Source organism: Maylandia zebra, linkage group LG4 (assembly GCF_041146795.1).
Source record: "Maylandia zebra isolate NMK-2024a linkage group LG4, Mzebra_GT3a, whole genome shotgun sequence".
In the NCBI taxonomy this organism is placed as follows: Eukaryota; Metazoa; Chordata; class Actinopteri; order Cichliformes; family Cichlidae; genus Maylandia; species Maylandia zebra.
The window spans coordinates 25,355,607-25,373,449 of record NC_135170.1 but is presented as its reverse complement, the minus strand read 5'-3'; the positions used below and the strand labels follow the sequence as shown (position 1 = coordinate 25,373,449).

Sequence of the window (17,843 nt, the reverse complement as noted above, 5' to 3'; positions counted from 1 at the left end):
GCTGCCGCCTGGAACAACAGAACGTAGCTGTCAAACAAAACCCAAACAGTCCTGACCCGCGACAAAATGAAACAGGAAAGTACCGCAGTGTAATCCATTTATTTCAACAAAGTAACTGTATTCTGAATACCACCTTTTTAAACGGTAACTGTAACGGAATACAGTTACTCATATTTTGTATTTTAAATACGTAACGGCGGTACATGTATTCCGTTACTCCCCAACACTGGACTATAGATATGCAGCTGGCTATTTGCAATGATGAGCTGACCCAGTGCAATGAAAGGCATCTCTGATGTTCTCCCAATCAGCATTTTTATCACCCGCCTCTCAAAACAAACCCCCTTGAAGTGTTTCAGAATGTGTTCGGCACACAAACTGTGACCTGACGCAGGCCCTGAATAAACAGGTTTGTCTTTGTTGTGGTTTTTCAGAACGAGAAAACAACCCTCACAGGTGGTTTGGGGGATAGAGGGATGTGTGGGCATGTGGAGATCTTTCATCTGACTGATCAGGTTTTCAGTGGGACCCCTCACTGTGTGACCAAGCGAGGAGCAGAGCGGGGAGCAGATGTGTCTTATAGGTCTAATGAGAAAATGTTGGCATCTGTCACCGGCTAAGGTTGTACTGTATGTGGCTTCCCAAGGTTACCAAGCCGGAGCAGAGCAAATCAGGCGACTTATATTTAGCCTCGCAAATGGCGCGCTATGGATTATGTCTTGGGCCTCTCCAGTTTCGTCTTCAGTGCATTTTGCTGCGTGATGTGGGGGCTGTGGATCTTGAACAGGATTCTGTTCAGGTGAAGAGCAGGTCTACTTCATGGTTTTAGACTAGCTCTCCTCCGACTTCTGCTCAGTGCCATTGCCTCAAGTGTTTACGGTCACTCCTCTGTGGAAGAAACTCCGAAAGTGGAAGGATATTCACTGAGTCTGAGAGACACAAGAGACTCTTGAACTGGACTAACAGCTTCTCTGGAGACGAGCTGGTAGCTGTTACACATACCAGTGGAGCACAACCAGCGTCACTGGACATATCACAGATTATTTCCCCACGCTATTGAGGTTTGGGATCAAACAGTGTCATGGATGTGCTCGCATTAGAGGCAAAGAAGGCAGATGCACTAGAGCCTGAGAAGAAAGCCGCACCGAGGCCAAAACCAAAAGCCCCCAAAAAGGCCAAAAGGATTGTTTACTTTGAGGTGGAGATTGTGGATTTAAAGACAAAGGAGAAGCTATTGCTGCTGGACAAGGTGAGTGAGAGGATGCCAAAAGGGTCTTTATTTAATTACACTCACCTTTTATATTTAGCTTAATGATTTTTTTTTAAAAAATGTTAACAGCCAGCAGATCACTTTGATTGCAGCCACATAACTAAAGTCCTATTTAAAAGAAAGGCCTCGAAACATTAGCATGCCATAGAGTGGATTGATTTATCACCTTGTTCTCACTCCTCTGAAAGTTTCATATTTTATACATGTTAAGTCTGTGCTGCAAGCGGCAAAACCTGATCTTACTCTGCAGCGAAGCCAAGAAAATACAGAACGGTTGCTTTGAACACATGGATGCTCTTTAAAGATAATCATCTGTTTCACAGTTTGCCCAGTCGAGTGCAGCCATTATCAGTTATGTTTCTATTGAGGTTGCAGTTAGGAGGTGAGAATTCCCTCCTCATCTGACAGGAATTTTCTGTTTCAGTTACAGCACATGCCCGCATCGCAGATAGGCTTGATTAGTAGCTAGTGTAAATGTTACAAGCTATGTCCGTAGAAGGAGGGCTCATAACAGAGTCGACGAGCCTGACAAGTTTCACAAGGAATCAAAACAAAATTGATCAAGACAGCAGGAATGATTTCAGCTTTGTTTTTTGTGCTGCTGGTAATAACACAATCTTTAACAAAATTTATTTTTTTTATTTTGATTTTAGGTGGAGCCAACTGCCACTGTTTTGGATATTAAAGCTTTGTTTCACAAATCATGTAAGTTCATCCTGCACGACATCCAAAATGACTCTTGCTGACTTTGCTGAATCCGAATTACATTAAATCTGGTAGCGATGTTCAGTACAAACACGAAAGCAGCTACAGCAGTGAGACACTTGGACCACAAAGAATCTCTTCAAAATACTAATAGTAAAGTTCCTCCCCATTTTGACAGATCCTAAGTGGTATCCGGCCCGACAGTCCCTACGCTTAGATCCAAGTAAGTCTGCCACCTTTTTTGTTTTTAAAGCATTTATCTAGATTACAGAGCAGGTCGTGATGGTGACTGTTTTTGTCTCAGAGGCAAAGTGTCTCAGAGATGAGGACATTCTCCAGACACTTCCTGTGGGAACCACAGCCAGCTTTTACTTCAGTGACCTGGGACCCCAGCTCACGTGGGGAACTGTAAGTCCACCTGTACACAGACACACAACATTTGGATTTAGTGTTGTGTGTCAAGTCATGAACACATTGCTCTGTAATGCCTCTGCTCTGGGATTTAAATATACTCTAAAGACTCATAATTGTATTAGAAGAAAGGATTTAATTCTCATGTTTGCACAATTGGCTTTTGGATATGACTCAGCCACAGCTGGATTGTTTTTAATCTGCTGACTATCACTTAAAGAGAACTGCTTTTCAAAAACTGCTTTGCACTTATTATGCTAAAACATGCAAACCCCTCGACACGATCTTTTAACATTCTTGCACTTTAAATATACAAAGACACCCTTTCACCCACTCAATAACTCTTGAATATAAATATCAGCCTACAGTGACAGGTAGAGTTGATTTGCTGTGGCGTCCCCCCTGCACTACCCCCACCTCTTGCACTGCATGTCCTCTGTCCTAGGACATTTAATCTCATGGCCTCATTTCCCCCCTGAGGCGTTTATCCCTCCTGACCACTCACTCCCGTTTCATTGCTGCTCTTTACTCACCCATGCCCACCCAGTCTTTTCATTCCCCGTCAAACCCTGAGACAATCTGAGAAAAATGCCTTTAGTCTGATGCCAGTGTGGGTGGACGAGCAGCGATCAGAAGTAGCTACCAGTCAGGCATGCTGAGCCAGGCCTCCGCCGAAGGTGCTGATTCGGGGATCTGTTTCACAGCTGTGTCACTTGATCTTAAAGCGGGTGTTACAAGCTGTCCCAGTATCTCATCTGGTCTATGCGTACATACTGAATATGAGGAGGAGTATTACTGTAACTGATTTGTTCCTAATGCTTAGGTGAGGTAGACAGACCTTTTTGATCCATGGTGGCTTTAACAAGTGAGACTGTAGAAACCAGAGCCACGCTGGTGTCAGCTGTTAGTGAGCTGGTGAGCATGTCAGGTGTCAGTTGCATGTTCTCCCTGTGGCATAGGGTTTATACCGACAAACTATCATTCTAAATGGATTTCAGTCAATAATTAGGCTATGTTAATTTCTGTAATTTGAAAGCTACCAGAATTTATGGTACTGAGTTAAAAGCATTTAAAGCTGTAGTCCTGGTATTAACTTATGCAACCCCTGATTTGTTTTTAACTTTTCATTCATCGACAGGTCATATGTTGTTATGATATCATATTATGATAAATATACTAAAGTCACTCTATTAGATACACTTTATCCCAGTAAAGGGTTTGGACCCTCTTCGATCTTCAGAACTGCCTTAATGTTAATGACAGAGATTCAACAATGTGCTGAAAACATTCCTCAGAGAATTTGGTTCATTTTGTTGAAACAGAGCCACACGGTGCAGATTTGTCAGCTGCACATCCATGAAGAAAAGTAATGGATTCTGAGTTGTTCAAGCTATGTTTAAGAACGCAGTTTGACCAAACCTTTGTGACATGATGTGTTATTCTGCTGTAGTCCATCCGCTTCAAGCTTCAGTGTGTTGGGTGTTCAGAGATTATCTTTTGCATACCTTGGTTCTAACGAGTGGTTGAGTGGCTGTTGCCTTCCTATCAGCAGGAAGCAGACTGGCCATTTTCATCTCATCTTTGACATCAGCAAGGACTTTTTACCCAAATAACTGCCACTCACTGGATGTTTTCTCTTTTTTTGGACCATTCTGTATAAATCCTTGATATGGTTGTTATGGCACCAGTTTCCGAAATATTCAGACTAGCACTCTGACACAAAAAACAATGTCACATTCAAAGTAGCTTAAATCACTTTTTATCCCATTCTGATGCTCAGTTTGAACTTCAGCAGACTGCCTGGGGCATGTCTACATGCAAAAGTGGATTGAGTTGATTCTATGTAAGATTGAGTATTTATTAGGGCCACATTAATGAAAAAAACATTAACGATTATTTTGAGAAAAAAGACGAAATGTTGAGATTATCATTTTTGTTTCAAGACAAACTACCATGTTTGCTATACCCACTAAAAAATGCCTTGTTTAGATGAGTTAGTGAAACAAATTGATCCGCCGTCTTGTGACACAACATACATCCTCTTATTGGACCGGGGTGTAACCATCGATAACCTTGCATCTTTCCAATACCAGCTATTTCATTTTGTACAAATCCACTCTTGTGCGCTTTTCCGTCTGATCCGTCTGAAATGAGGCCCTAATATTCCTTCGTAGGCTATATAAATGTAACTGGTTGGTTAGATATTTGTTGAAAAGAGCAGGCAAACAGGTGTACCTAAAGAAGTGGCCAGTGAGTATAGTAGCATTTCTAACATCCAGCTGGAACTCTTCACTTCCAGCCATCATATCCCACTAAACCATCCTACTCCTGCTGCCAAAGAATGTAACTGATTATACTGAATAAAATGAAAAACAGGCCAAGATAAAATACTGCCAAACCACATTTCTCCTTTAATGTGTGCATTTTTTTAATATGTGCAGCTTTCCACACAAATCCCTTAACTGGCCCTTGGTCACAAAGCTTTGAGAACCCTTGACTTAAAGCACATGTGTCTCCTCACTCACTTCAGGTGTTCCTGGCAGAGTGTGCTGGCCCGCTGATCATCTACTTAATGTTCTACTTCCGCCTTCCCTTCATCTACTCTCCAAAGTATGACTTCACCAGCAGCAAGCACTGGATCGTACAGTGAGTGTCGGCTTTCCCATGTTTTCAGAGATCTGTTGTGATGTTGGTGCAGTGTTTCACACAATCCCGGGCTTTGCACAGACCCCCCGCCTCCCCCGTCAGCATGACAAACAGTTGGGAAGCATATTGCTATGTTGACACTGAGTCAGCGCCAAGTGTAATGGACTGCAGCGGGGCGATGTATTAATCACAGCTAAATATGTAAGTGTGTCTTTGTGCTTGTGTGTCTTGTTGCAGTTTGGCCTGCATATGTCACTCCTTCCACTACATCAAGAGGATTCTGGAGACACTGTTTGTCCATCGTATCTCCCATGGGACCATGCCTCTCAGGAACATATTTAAGGTAACTGTGCTGCACATTAAAAGCTTTGTGCATTGTAGTTATTACTTTGTTTGGGGTTACTCTTCTTAGAAATCTATGTGGAGCAATATCTAGACACTTTGACTTATAATAGTCCTGCTTTCTATGCCAGAACTGTGGCTATTACTGGTCTACTGCAGCTTGGATGGCATACTACATTAACCACCCTCTCTACACCACACCCTGTAAGTGCTGACCACTTTCATTCTCACTTTAGCTCATCAGTCAATGCCAACTTCTATCTTAATCCATTTTTCTGTGACACGTCAACAGATTACGGGCAGCAGCAGGTGAATGCAGGTCTTTACATTTTCCTGGTAAGCTTCAGCTCTCTGAGAGTCACCTTCCACATTTTAAACCCACCATCCTGTTGAATGCTCATTTTTGAATATCTTTATCCCCACAGTTCTGTCAAATAGGGAATTTTTCCATCCACGTGGCGCTTCGTAACCTCAAAACACCAGGTGAGCGTTTTGCAGCAATACGTGTGATTTTCAGTCTCCTTTTCTTACTGATTTCCTTTTAAACGCACAGTGCAGTTTGAGTTTACCCTTCGTTTCAGGCTCCAAAACCAAGAAGATTCCTTATCCAACAAAAAACCCCTTCACCTGGATCTTTTGGCTGGTCTCTTGTCCGAACTACACATATGAGGTAAGCCCAAATCAAACTCCATATTTCGGTGAAGTTCACCCTTTTTCCTTAGGTAGATGAATCTATAACATCCAGTATTTATATATTTATTTAAGGGAAATTTTCTGGGTCTATGCTCATTTTGGTGTTATTAGTATTTTTTAATGTTACTCTACTAGAACGCTAAAGGTTAACATTTCATTGTACAGTGCTGCATTTTATCCTCGCAAGGAAAGATGCATTGCCACCTGGTGGTTATGTTCTGTAACTGTACCATCATTCTCCATGCACTGTGTGTGTGTCTGTAACTTATTACTCACAGGTCGGCTCCTGGATCGGCTTCACAGTGATGACCCAGTGTGTGCCTGTGGCTTTCTTCACTCTTGTGGCCTTCATCCAGATGACGGTTTGGGCTAAAGGCAAACACCGCAGCTACTTAAAGGAGTTTAGGGATTATCCCACCCTGCGCTCCTCCATACTGCCCTTCATCCTGTAGATCTAAGCACAGGCAACAACAGCTGCTACACCCATCCAACTCCTCACTGGTAGCGGTCCTTTTTAAGGGCCCATGCATCCCCCTGGATGTCAGGGACTGTGCGCTGAGGTAATAAGGAGCGGCATTTACAGTGCTGGACTGGTAACTGAAGGACTGTCACATTGAAAGGAAGCTAGTGAAATGCAATAAAGTCTTATTTTAATGTTATATGCAATCTAGAAGATAAAAGATGTCCTTTTTATTTATTCTTTTTATGTGTTGCACAATATTCAAAAGTTTAAAAAGAAATCGTAGCTTTTATCAGCCCAATCAGTGAAATTTTATCAAAAGTATTCTTACTATGCAGCCTGGAGCTGAAAATTTGGTGGTGTCACGCAGCTCATGCAATACTCTACTTACTGACCTTTATACTAACACTGTTCTCTTATGAAGTTTATTCACTGTTATGAATTGTGTTTCCCCTGAAGGCGCTTTTCACACAAAGCTGAATTTGAAGATCAGATGAGTGAATTTGTTACTGAAAAATAGATATTTTTTGCAGGGATTTCCATCTGTAGTGTAAGGTTTGTTTACATTACTTTAAGTCACCGAACCAATGAAACAATTGCTTTTCGGTGTACTGTTGATTTAAGGGTAATAAACGCTCACAAAACAACTTAGCGGAGACACGAGTTTTATTTGCAACTCCGCAAAAGTGTCTGTTGTGTTACAGATAAAACGTGGAGGGAAATACACTGGAGATGCGGACTACATTATGTGGAATGTTACAATTCAAGTGGCTGGCTTAGATCAAAACACAAAGAGAGACGAGACAAAATTATAAAGGAATAAGAGAAGATAAAATATTGCATTTCATCGAGATATCTGTTTGTAAACAGATTCTGAGCAGCTCCGTTGAATGTCTCACAATATATTCAGTATTACAACAACATTTCTTGCAGGTTTATTTTGTGTATGTGTAAAAGCAAGTTCCTTTAGGTTGCACATATTCTGGTCACATCTATTTGCAATCGTTCCCCAAAGTGCAACTGTATTGTTGGACCACAGTCATTTTTAATTAAGACAATACAAGGAAAAAAAACCCCAACAAAACAAAACAAAAAAAAACCTCAGGTTGTAGCATATCAGCTCAAGTGTTGGTTATATCTCCAGCCCCTTTCAGACATGCACTAGAGAATGCCCTAAAGAGCAATAACAAATAGACATTGACACTTTGTTCCGGACCTGATTCGCAGTAAAACATTCCTCTGCGATGCACGTGTGCCGCGGGCCTCCGTCACTGTTGCGGGTGTGTCTGAATGAAATCGAGAGGAATATTAACAGGAAAGTGGCTTACGTTTGAATGACAGTGCAGTCGCTTAGACACCAATGTCACATATCCCATGTCTGAAAAGGGCCTCAGTGTTATAAAAGGTACTGAAGAAATAATCCAAAACAGCAGCTACTGGTGGCAATGATAGGTTAGGAATCAGACTCTGCTGATTAGGGCTGCACCCAAATACTCGGATATTTATTCATCGTGTAGGTGGAACTTTTTTCTTTCTCAATGTGGAAAAAACACAAACCCATAAGATCTGAGCTTGAGTGCACAGCATCTGACTCTCAGCAGTGATTGTCATGCTTTAGTTCACCTCACTGCTGCTAATTAGTGACTTTCATACCTATTTAGCAAGTTAAAAAAAAAAAAACTATGAAAAGTACTGGTTTGCAATGGAGCTCTAGCTCCCATTGTTGTCCTGCTGTTCATTCTCTCTGCACAGCACCTGTCAGATGATGCTTTGGTTATAAAATTGTCAACTATTCACTGCTGATTATCAAGGCTTCAAAGAAAAACAAGATATAAAGGGCAGCCCTAATAATGCAGGTACTTGGATAGTCTGACTTCTCCAGCACTCATCACATGAAATAAAAAGAAATTAAAGGGGGGGAAAAAGCAAACTGCACAATTGCTGTGCTTTGTTTTCTGTGATTAACAGTTTCTGGGTAAACAGAATGTGTGGTAACAGACACAGAGGGGACATCCAAAGCTGCGACAGCACTGTGTCCACAGCCATGTCTGTGTAGGTGGTCCACTTGGTTGGAAGGCTTAAACTTTTCACTTTCCCAGTGTTTTACTCTTGCAGAAAGGTTGCTGCTGCACCGCTTTAAAACACTCGGAATGCAGCGGTCTCTTCCCTCCATAACGGGGTTGCAATGAGTGAAATGAAAACCATCTGAAAACTAAAGACCGTAATGAGAGGTAGGACGACTGTGTTTCAGTTTCTGGTCATTCTCACAGTGAAAGTCAATTCCACCGAAACCCTCCACCACACACCCTCTACACATACTGTATATGAAAGTGGGCAGTAGTGAGAGGGGGCGCTAAATGGAAGTTTGAGTCAATGCAGCAGTCTGCCATGTCAATCGCCACTTCAAAGGTCTTCGCATTCCAGGAAATGGGTCCTCTGCAGCACTTTTACATGGCGCTCGTAGATTTTGAGGGCAGGGCCGAGTCGGATGGACAGCCCGGTCAATACGTCACTACGCTGCATCAAAAGAAGAGACTTCCCATCAATTTCCTGCAAAAGAGGGAAAAGAATTTAATTAGAATTACGCTTGGGTTTCTAAAGATATGCTTTGAGTATTTAACCCAACGGCACCATTCTTCAGTTTTGAACAGTGCAACAGACTCATAGTGTATATACAGAGCCTCGAAAAAAATAATACATTAAAACAAAATCCATGAAGTGATGGAGTATGTTAGGTTTGACTCTGATGTATGAGCAATGCTCTCTGTAGCAGCTCTGTACCGCTGCACTAACCTGTGTTCGAAAAGCGACAGCCTGCTCGGGAAATCCTGCAGCTGAGAAATAACTGGCCACATCTGCCACAGTCCACTGCAACAAGTTCTGGCTCATCTTCTCCTTCTTCACAGACCTGGTGGATTACAGGATTTAAAAATAAATCAAGAAGAGTCACAAAACCTCAATATGGCATCCGTGTGCAGGTAATGTCTTGTTTTGTTTCATTTTCAAGCTTTTACATGACCCACAGGGTAGTTTACTATAATTATTTTAAGTGCTGTCCCTCAGCAAAGGTGAACTGATAATCTGGACAATTTGCCAAAAAGTGTGGGCCAAACACCATCAAGGACTATCTGCATGCTGAGCTGAGGCTGGCAGATTAAATGGCTGACAGGTAATTATGGCTAAATGCTCAGATCCTGCCAGTTGCTGTATTTTGTGTGTGTGTGTGTGTGTGTGTGTGTGTGTATATATATATATATATATATATATATATATATATATATATATATATATATATATATATATATATATTTTTTTTTTTTTTTTTTTTTTTTTTTTTTTTTAACAGGATACTCACACGTCATCCACTTTACCACCATTCAGAAGATTGTCATCAGTTGCTGTTAAGGATGATGTGTCTGCCTTCTTAAATGTGCCTGTTGACAAACAGAAATCACATTATAATAAATGTAAAAATTCCTCAAATGCAGATGATATCTGCATCGACCGCAGGGCAGCTCATTCATAAAAAGTGAACTGAACCTGAGCTCTTATGAGTAACAAACAGAAAAAAAGAAAAGTCTTAAAATGAAAAACAGAGCTCTAACTTATCTTCTTCAAGGAAAAAAAAAAAAAAGCAGCTCCAGTTTTAAATGTGCAAACTCATTCCGCTGATATCCAGCAGAGCGATGTTGGACCAGCTTCTTGTAGTCATACTGGGTTGTCTGCAGTTATGGTATGTTTTTCTATTAGAGCTGCTTCACACCTCAGTAAGGTGAGGGCTCGGTGAATGAGTGTTGATACAGCCCCTTATTACACCGGACCACTTTCACAGGATGCTGGCAGGCCTGCTGTCATACACATGATGCATGACGAGGACGCAGCCATGTTTTAGATGGGTACCGCTCCTCCAAGGCAAACTCCATGCCAGCTTTGCCACTGTGCATTGTAAGTGTGCAATGTCTCACTTAGGAAAGAAAAATGCAGGTTTCACTTTGATATTCAGGCATGAGTAAAGTCACTGACAGATCCCTGAAGTAATAAAACAGAGAACAAAATAAAGTAGGGATCTGCAATGATCACTTTTAGATAAAGATTGGAGACATTAGATCCTGGCTAAGCCCATTTCAGGATTAGTTAAATTCAGATTTAGATGACACCCCACACATATGCAGTTTATATCTATGTGTCAGATTTTGTATTACTGTAGGCATCGGTTAACAGCTGGCTTGCAATGTAGCTTATTGGGTATTTAGCAGTAAGAACTACCTGTTTTAGGTGTTTTACCTTTAGGTTTCTCCCTGTAAACACAACAAACTACATTCATTTTTACACACTAAAGACCTCCACTAGCATCTACCAAGAATGGAAGCCTCTGTCTCTTCTGGACAGAAACTTTAACCCTAAAAACTGACTCAGATCCTTAGTAAATCTGAAAGTTCACTGTTTCCCGCAAACACAGATTTACTAGGAATGTACCAACATATCAGGTTCACCTAATGATCGTCATGGGCCTAGATGACTTAACAGTGGTGGTGAAGAACATATATTTGTCATTTAACATCTTTTGTTTTGCTGGCTAAGTCTCAAGTTAAAGTGATAAAAGCTGAAAGACTTTAAAACGAGATTTCTGTGTTTTGCCCACCACAAAGGATGGAATAAATGTAATCAAATTTAAGGAAGAATGAAAATAAGAGCCCACAAGATATACCTGAATCATTAATTGATTATGTGGTGGTAATGTAGTCATTTTTCTTCATATCATGCATCTGTGGACAGTCTAAAAATCCCATCTCTACAAGTCAGTCCTGACAAAGTGTTGCAATGACCTCTAACTAGATTGGGTACTAGCTGAACAGCAGGTAGCAGCACACGCTTGTGAAGCAGTCAAAAGACCGTAAGCAATGCTGAAGGCAAGTACTGGTACAAAAAGCCAAATAACAACCAGAATGGAGCCTTTATGCCCATTATGTTGACATTTAGTTAACCTCCTTAAGTTCCCTTTCTATTAGAAACCATGTTCCAAAGTGAGAGAACGATTCGGTGGTCAAGCTTTGCAAAAGAGATAGAAGCTGCAAGCCTGCTATACAAACACAAACAAACAAGAGAAAACTATGTAACTCACAGTTGTCAGATAGCAAAGGCAGTGTTTGTGATCTCCCATTAGAAGCATTCCTGGTCTCATCCTGCTGGTCAAACACGAGAGAACAAAGATGAATTCAACATGACAATGTCAGGTAGGAAGCAGAGGGATCAAAGAAGCAGAGGACAGATACAGATGTTAGTCACAAAAGGAAAAAACAGGCCCTTACCGGCCGTGCTGCTGAGTCTGGCACCAACTGGTCAGACGAGACGCTTCTGTCCTCCACCTTGCTTCCATCATCTTTCTTTACGTTGTTTACAGCGCAGGGGGCAGGAGCTACAGACTGGGCCGCTGGCTTCATGGCCACTGCTAACACAGAGTGGGCCAATTAACACCAATTATACGCTGATTATCGTCCACATCTGACCTGCCAAATTCTACTTAGTCTAATAGGAGAAATTTATGACAGCCAAATGGATGAATGCGCCTCAGACTGGATCATCACTAAGCTATGAGAATATATTATTTTCCCCTGCATCTCTGTGTCTGGCTTACATTACAGTTGTCACTGTCAACATCCCACAAATAATTACACAGGTGTTTAAAAGCTCCCATCGACTTCTTTCATATCCAGCGCAAAGCTGAGCGTAAGCTTGCACATAAACTGATATTAGAGTGCTTTGTGCGCACGTTGCTCTGTGTGTAGCACCGTGAATACCTTTGTCTCTCTGCATTCCTGGGTGCTGGCGCTCTGCTGGGCAGACGGCAGAATCATAAGCCCAGTCATTGTGTGCAAGGGCCCTGGGGCTGGAGGGGGGCAAGGAGTTGGGCCTCTCACCAGCCTTCTGGAAAGAGGCACAGTCCAGAGCGGAGCCAGGGCTGCACCCGGGGCCGGGCCTAGCGCCAGAGGGAGAGCAGGGAGCAGAGACAGCTCGCACGGGGGCACAGTGCACAGTGGCATCTTCATGTGTGTGGCTGGGTGAGGGTCTTTCCTGCCCATCCCGGCTCTCATCGCCCCCCTCCTCGTCTGCATTGCTGTCTGTGTCCATAGCTATAGAGGTGTCAGCCTGGAACACAGGAGCAGAGGGGGAAACGTGATTTCACATTTGCACAGAAGCTTTCTAGATGTTTCTAAATCTTCATTTGGATGAGAGGGGACAAAAAGCAGGAAGAGACATCAAGTTGTTATTAGCAGCAACTTAAAAAAAGCTGCTGAGCCCGACAAGGTTGTAAGGTATTGTTGGGAACACTGAGAGGCACTGATTGTAGGCTGAGGGTATCACATGAAGGCAAGCTCGTACTGATGTCGCAATTTGACCGCGGTGGTGGTAAATTATTGCCTTTGAATGCCTCCGTCCCTTTCCGCGGTACAGCGTTCACTCCGCAGAGTGCGAGCCCTCCCGTCACAAACATGTACCCCGCTGCATTAAAACATTTAAACACAATCTTGTCTTTTCTTTTTTTCATGGCAGCTAAGAGTTCTCACGAACGCACACATTCCTTTTGCTGGAGCGGTTCGACGACGGCGCCCCGAGTGAAAAATCACGCCGTGTGCGACTGCGTGTCCGAGACCCAGCAGTCGAGCACATGAGCGCACGAAAGCCCGCCCCGCTCCTGAGGAAAGAGCCGCTTGAACGGCATTCAGCCGTCGCACTGCATTTCTCACAACTTTCACCGAGGCACGGTCACAAAAACATAACGCCCCTGGGGATCTCAGCCCAACATGATTTACATCTCGGCTCACAAACACTCAGAGCCACCGACGTACTCTGTGCGTCCCCGTGTTTTTTTTTTTTTTTTTTTAAGAGGCCTACTTGATTGATAATTTTAACACGCGAGAGCACAAAAGGGGCCGATGGGAGGCGTTTTTTGTTCATGCTCTTGTTGTTTTTCCTCAAATTTCCTCCAAAGTGCGCATGGAGTTGGGAGACGCGGTATAGACCTTGTTTTTGTGTCTGTGCTCTTTTTGTAAATAAGGGTAATAGTCAAATGAAAGAAAAACAGAGAGCTTTCCAGGGCCGAGCCGCTCGCTGCACGGCGGACCAGTCGGAGATAAAAGCCGAGCTTTAACTCGACGGACAGCCCTCCGATCAGAAAGAGCAGCGGACGACGCGATTACCAGTCTACTTTGACTTTGCGTCGGGTCAACGATTTACAGCAAAAGCGACTGGACAGAAAAGAGTCACACGAATGAGTCCGTTATCGGACACGTCACTGTCTACATTTGACCCCCTCGTATGCTGGCAAAAGCTGGTTAACACCCCGCAGAGGGGTCTGTTCAAAGCATTCACGCATAGTCGGTCTTGTAGCAACACACACGCCTTTCACAGAACAATTTGATCTCGGCTTAACCCAAATCGGACGGGCGCATCCGCCATCTAGCGCCGGACGAACAGTTTGCGGTCGCTTTATGTTACTTCAGCTTTCTGCCGGCTCTTGCATATTTCAGAGCTTTGTGGTGCTGATTTTCCTCCTAAAATACTGTCGGCGCACAGCTGGCAGACACAGAGACGAGATGTCGCCACTGTACGGGACGTGATGAGCAAAAAAATTAAAAACCAACAACAACAACAACAACAAAAAACAGCTAACACCACGACGTTGGACGTGACCGGGCTTGGCAGTGCGTCCGATAATGGATCTAGGGGTTCGACTTCAAGCACTGCGTCGGCAATCGTCCATCGCTCGAAGAAGAAACGCAGTTTGGTGAAATGAAGTGATTGCACCCACAATGTAACTACTTTGTCACCGCTTGCAGTCGATTTTGTGTCTGTTTTAGCACACTGCACATTGCGATGGGCATATTTTGAAGTATAGACCGAGGCTAACGGTGGAAATCTAGCCATGGGCGGTCAAAAATATGATTGAGGACACGGCTATAGCGACACTGTTTACAACAGCGGGCCCCGTTTGTTTCCCTGGCATAAAACAACCAAAAATGCAACAATGACCCACAGTCCCCCCGTCAGGTTCCTACATTCGCAGTGTTTGAGACTTTTTTTCCACCCCCCTCCTCCTCCTCCTCCTCCTTCACCCACTCCCACGTTGACAGAGAATGAAGAGACACACATCCAGACTTACGTTTCGAAATAAAATTCCCACCAGCGGGGCACAGTTTTCATGCCATTATTATGAAAGTGCACTTTTCTCAACTTCCGGGCTACCTCAACTGTCATTGCGGAACCTTAACAGCACCCCCCTCCCCCTCCCTCAACGCCGAGTTTGGGGCTTGAAAAGCGCTTTCTGCTGCCGATAATGGAGGCTCGGGTTGTTGCGGACGAACAGGACGGTTCAACTTTTCCCCGTCCCGTGTTTGCGCTTTCACGCCGTCCATTTAAAGCGCTTTTAAACTGTCGCGCTGTGTAAAAAAGAAAGAAACAAATTGTGCCACACGCTCCCTTCACGCGCACCTTCAGTTTTTTTCTCTTTCCCCCTCCCCTTCTCCACCTCGGCAGCGCTCGAGCGAGGTCCAACCGCCGCTCCCCGTCTGCGGCAGTTTCGGGTGCACTTGCAAATCACTCCCCTTCACCGTCCCCCTCCACTCCCTTACACACTCTCACACACACGGCAAAACATGTTTTATTTTTACACACCAAACAGTGGTCGTTCAATCCCCCCACCTGTTAATTTTCTGTGAGGTGACATGACAATGAAAACGTGCCTCCTAGCATCAGCCTCCACATACCTCCAAATCCTCCTCGTCCTGGTCAGCGGGACCGAAAGCGCTGTCCCCGTTGCTCAAGTCGGAGTGACTAGCTTCTTCCACGGCGCTCCTTCTCGCAGCCGCTGTTAACGACACATCTTCTTTTTTTCTGCTTCTCCGCTGAACCTTGGCGGCGTTTCGGTACGAAATGGAGCCCTTGTAGTTAACTTTCAGCACGGTCTGTTCTTGGATCAGTTTTTCCAGTTCTGCGCAGGTTCGGTCGGGCTCGGACCCGTGTCGTCTCCGGACCATTCGGCAAATCCTCTCCAAGTCCGGCCGGGCTTTTCGAGACCGCAGCGAGTCGATAGTGTCCAGAATCCACTCGCGGTACTTGGATTCAGACATCTTTTCTGCTCGCTTGCTTTGCTCTCTTTTTTCCCCGTTTTTTTTTTCGTGCCTCAGTGCGTCAACCTTGTGCGTTACACACGGTGATTTTCGTGAGCCGCGGTCCGAGCCCTACTGAGAAGCGGAAACCTCGCTGTACGCCTCCTGCGTTTGCGTTTGCGCTTAAGGTGGAACGAGGGAGTTAGAGCGAAAAGTTTTACTCGAGAGGCGTTTTTAAGGTGGAATATGCAGTCCTGAACGGGAACGAGCGCCCGCACTCGGTATTAAGTGTGGTCCAGTTGGTCGGAAAGGTAGCTTTTTGTTTATTGTTTAAGATTAACACAAACTGGCAACAACTATTATTATTAGTATTATCGTTCAACCCTTGATTAGAGTAAACATCCTGTCACGGAAATAATTCTTAACACGTGATCCAGTCCTTCGCCTAGCTTCGCAAAATCAAATCAAAGCCACAGACCAAACTGAGACGCCCCCTCGATGCCTAAATCTTAAGTAAGAAATAAAGCATTGCACAAACAGGCAATACATATATTTTTATAAAAAAACAACAACAACAACAACAACAAAACCCACAAATTACATACAAGCCGTGCAGCCATCAAACACTACACAAGTGATCTGAATATACAAATGATTGTCAATGGTACATTCTCCTTTAGATTTACAGTACAGTGGAGGAGTCTTGAGCTTCCCTTCACGTTTTACCTAATATTTTGCTGGGAAAGTGGTAAAGAGATTAAGCAACTTATTGAAACATGTCCATACTATTTGGTATGACCACCTTTATTTGTCAACAAAGCCCAAACTCTCTTGTAAGTCAGGAATAGTTCTCCAGGCTCCCTGAAGGACATTCAGAGCTCTTCTTTGAATAATGGCTGCCTTCTTGTTCTGTTCTCTGTGCAAATGATCCCACGTTGCTGGCTCTGAGAAGGCCAGCCCAGGACTGACAGTGCCCCATTGTGTATTTTTCTGTCCAGGTATGCTTTTACTGTATTAGCAAGTGCATTTGGGTCATTGTCATGTTGAAATATAAAGCCACTATGCTGACCAGGTGGTATTGCATGGTGGATTAAAGTCTGATGGCACTTTCTGCATTCATAAGAGCCCCCCAACACCTCTGGCTGAAATGCAGTCTCATACCGTGGCAGAGCCTCCATCACGTTTTACAGATGGTTGCAGACACACTGTTGCACTTCTCCCTTGACCTTAAGTGGATTCATCACTCCTTAAGAGCTTTTGACACTGGTTTTCAGTCCAGTTTTGTGTAAGTTGGCATACCTCAGGATTTTCTCCCCGTTTCCCTTCCGTAAGAATGGCTTCTTGACAGCTACCCTTCCACTGAGACCATTTCTCCTGAGGCTTCAGTGAACAGCAGATGGATCAACTGAAGAGCCAGATCTGTCTCTAAGGTCAGGTCTTTGATGGATTTTTTTCTTATTACTTAAGGATATGACTTTTCAGATATTGTTCATCTGCTGTAGATAGTCTTTTAGGCCTGATACTTCTTCTATTAGCCTCAAATTTAAGACACACGGCTCAGAATTTTGAGATATGCCAAGTTTTCAGCTAGTTGCCCTTTAAGAATCACCCTCTTGGTGCACAAATACTACCTTATGCTCAAACTGTGTTATCTTTGGCATTTTTCATAAATGTAACAAAAAAAACATGCTTTTGCAATATTGCAACAAGCTGTTAGTAACAAAGTGCCTAAAGACAATTTAAAAAAATGGTTCTTTGCTAAGCTGTCTGTGTAGCCACAACACAGGTTCATCCCTCGAGTTATGTGCATTTTTTAATGCTTGAATGATTCATAGGTCAGTTTGAAGACTCTTTTAAAAAAAAAAAAAAAAAAAAAGAGTGAAAAAGCAGCCAAAAAGCCAAGAGAACTTTTGCTCAAGAGCACTTCATTGCAATTTGTTAAAGTTTGGCTCTTTGGAAGCAAGATATAAAGAAATGAGGGGTAGCACAGGGCTTTTACACAGTACTGCACCACCACAAAAGCTGTTTCAGTGATTTATAGTTTTTACATTATAGCTTACAGTATATATGTAAACTTACATCTTGGTAAGGTTTTGGGGTCACCAGCTGCTGCCTCATAACGTCAAAGCACCTTGTTAATGTTTCTGCACCATTTCGTGAAAAGATATCCTGATTTGGTGGCGGAGAGCATTGTTAGTTTATTAATCTC

General features: G+C 43.4%; 2 protein-coding genes across 4 annotated transcripts; one reads left to right on the top strand and one right to left on the bottom strand.

Moving 5' to 3' along the window:
- The first annotated feature begins 360 nt into the window (after nucleotides 1–360).
- tecra (trans-2,3-enoyl-CoA reductase a) lies at nucleotides 361–7,174 on the top strand. Its single transcript, XM_004559532.4, has 11 exons — nucleotides 361–1,249; nucleotides 1,924–1,975; nucleotides 2,154–2,198; nucleotides 2,280–2,383; nucleotides 4,917–5,032; nucleotides 5,270–5,375; nucleotides 5,506–5,578; nucleotides 5,667–5,710; nucleotides 5,800–5,857; nucleotides 5,956–6,044; nucleotides 6,346–7,174. The coding sequence occupies exons 1-11, from the start codon at nucleotides 1,082–1,084 to the stop codon at nucleotides 6,517–6,519; spliced, it is 1,029 nt and encodes a 342-aa protein (XP_004559589.1). The 5' UTR covers nucleotides 361–1,081; the 3' UTR covers nucleotides 6,520–7,174.
- Nucleotide 7,175: 1 nt separating this feature from the next.
- Nucleotides 7,176–15,921, bottom strand: samd1a (sterile alpha motif domain containing 1a). Of its 3 annotated transcripts, none has more exons than XM_004559529.3 (7): nucleotides 15,293–15,921; nucleotides 12,326–12,674; nucleotides 11,837–11,976; nucleotides 11,650–11,713; nucleotides 9,883–9,961; nucleotides 9,321–9,435; nucleotides 7,176–9,077 (listed from the first exon to the last, which is right to left on the bottom strand). In XM_004559529.3, exons 1-7 carry the CDS (start codon nucleotides 15,653–15,655, stop codon nucleotides 8,931–8,933), a joined length of 1,257 nt encoding a protein of 418 aa, XP_004559586.1. In that variant the 5' UTR covers nucleotides 15,656–15,921; the 3' UTR covers nucleotides 7,176–8,930. The 3 variants fall into 3 exon arrangements, with proteins under 3 accessions (XP_004559586.1, XP_004559587.1, XP_004559588.1); XM_004559530.6 differs by having other exon boundaries at nucleotides 11,837–11,973; nucleotides 15,293–15,919; XM_004559531.6 differs by having other exon boundaries at nucleotides 11,650–11,710; nucleotides 15,293–15,916.
- Between the last annotated feature and the right edge of the window lie 1,922 nt (nucleotides 15,922–17,843).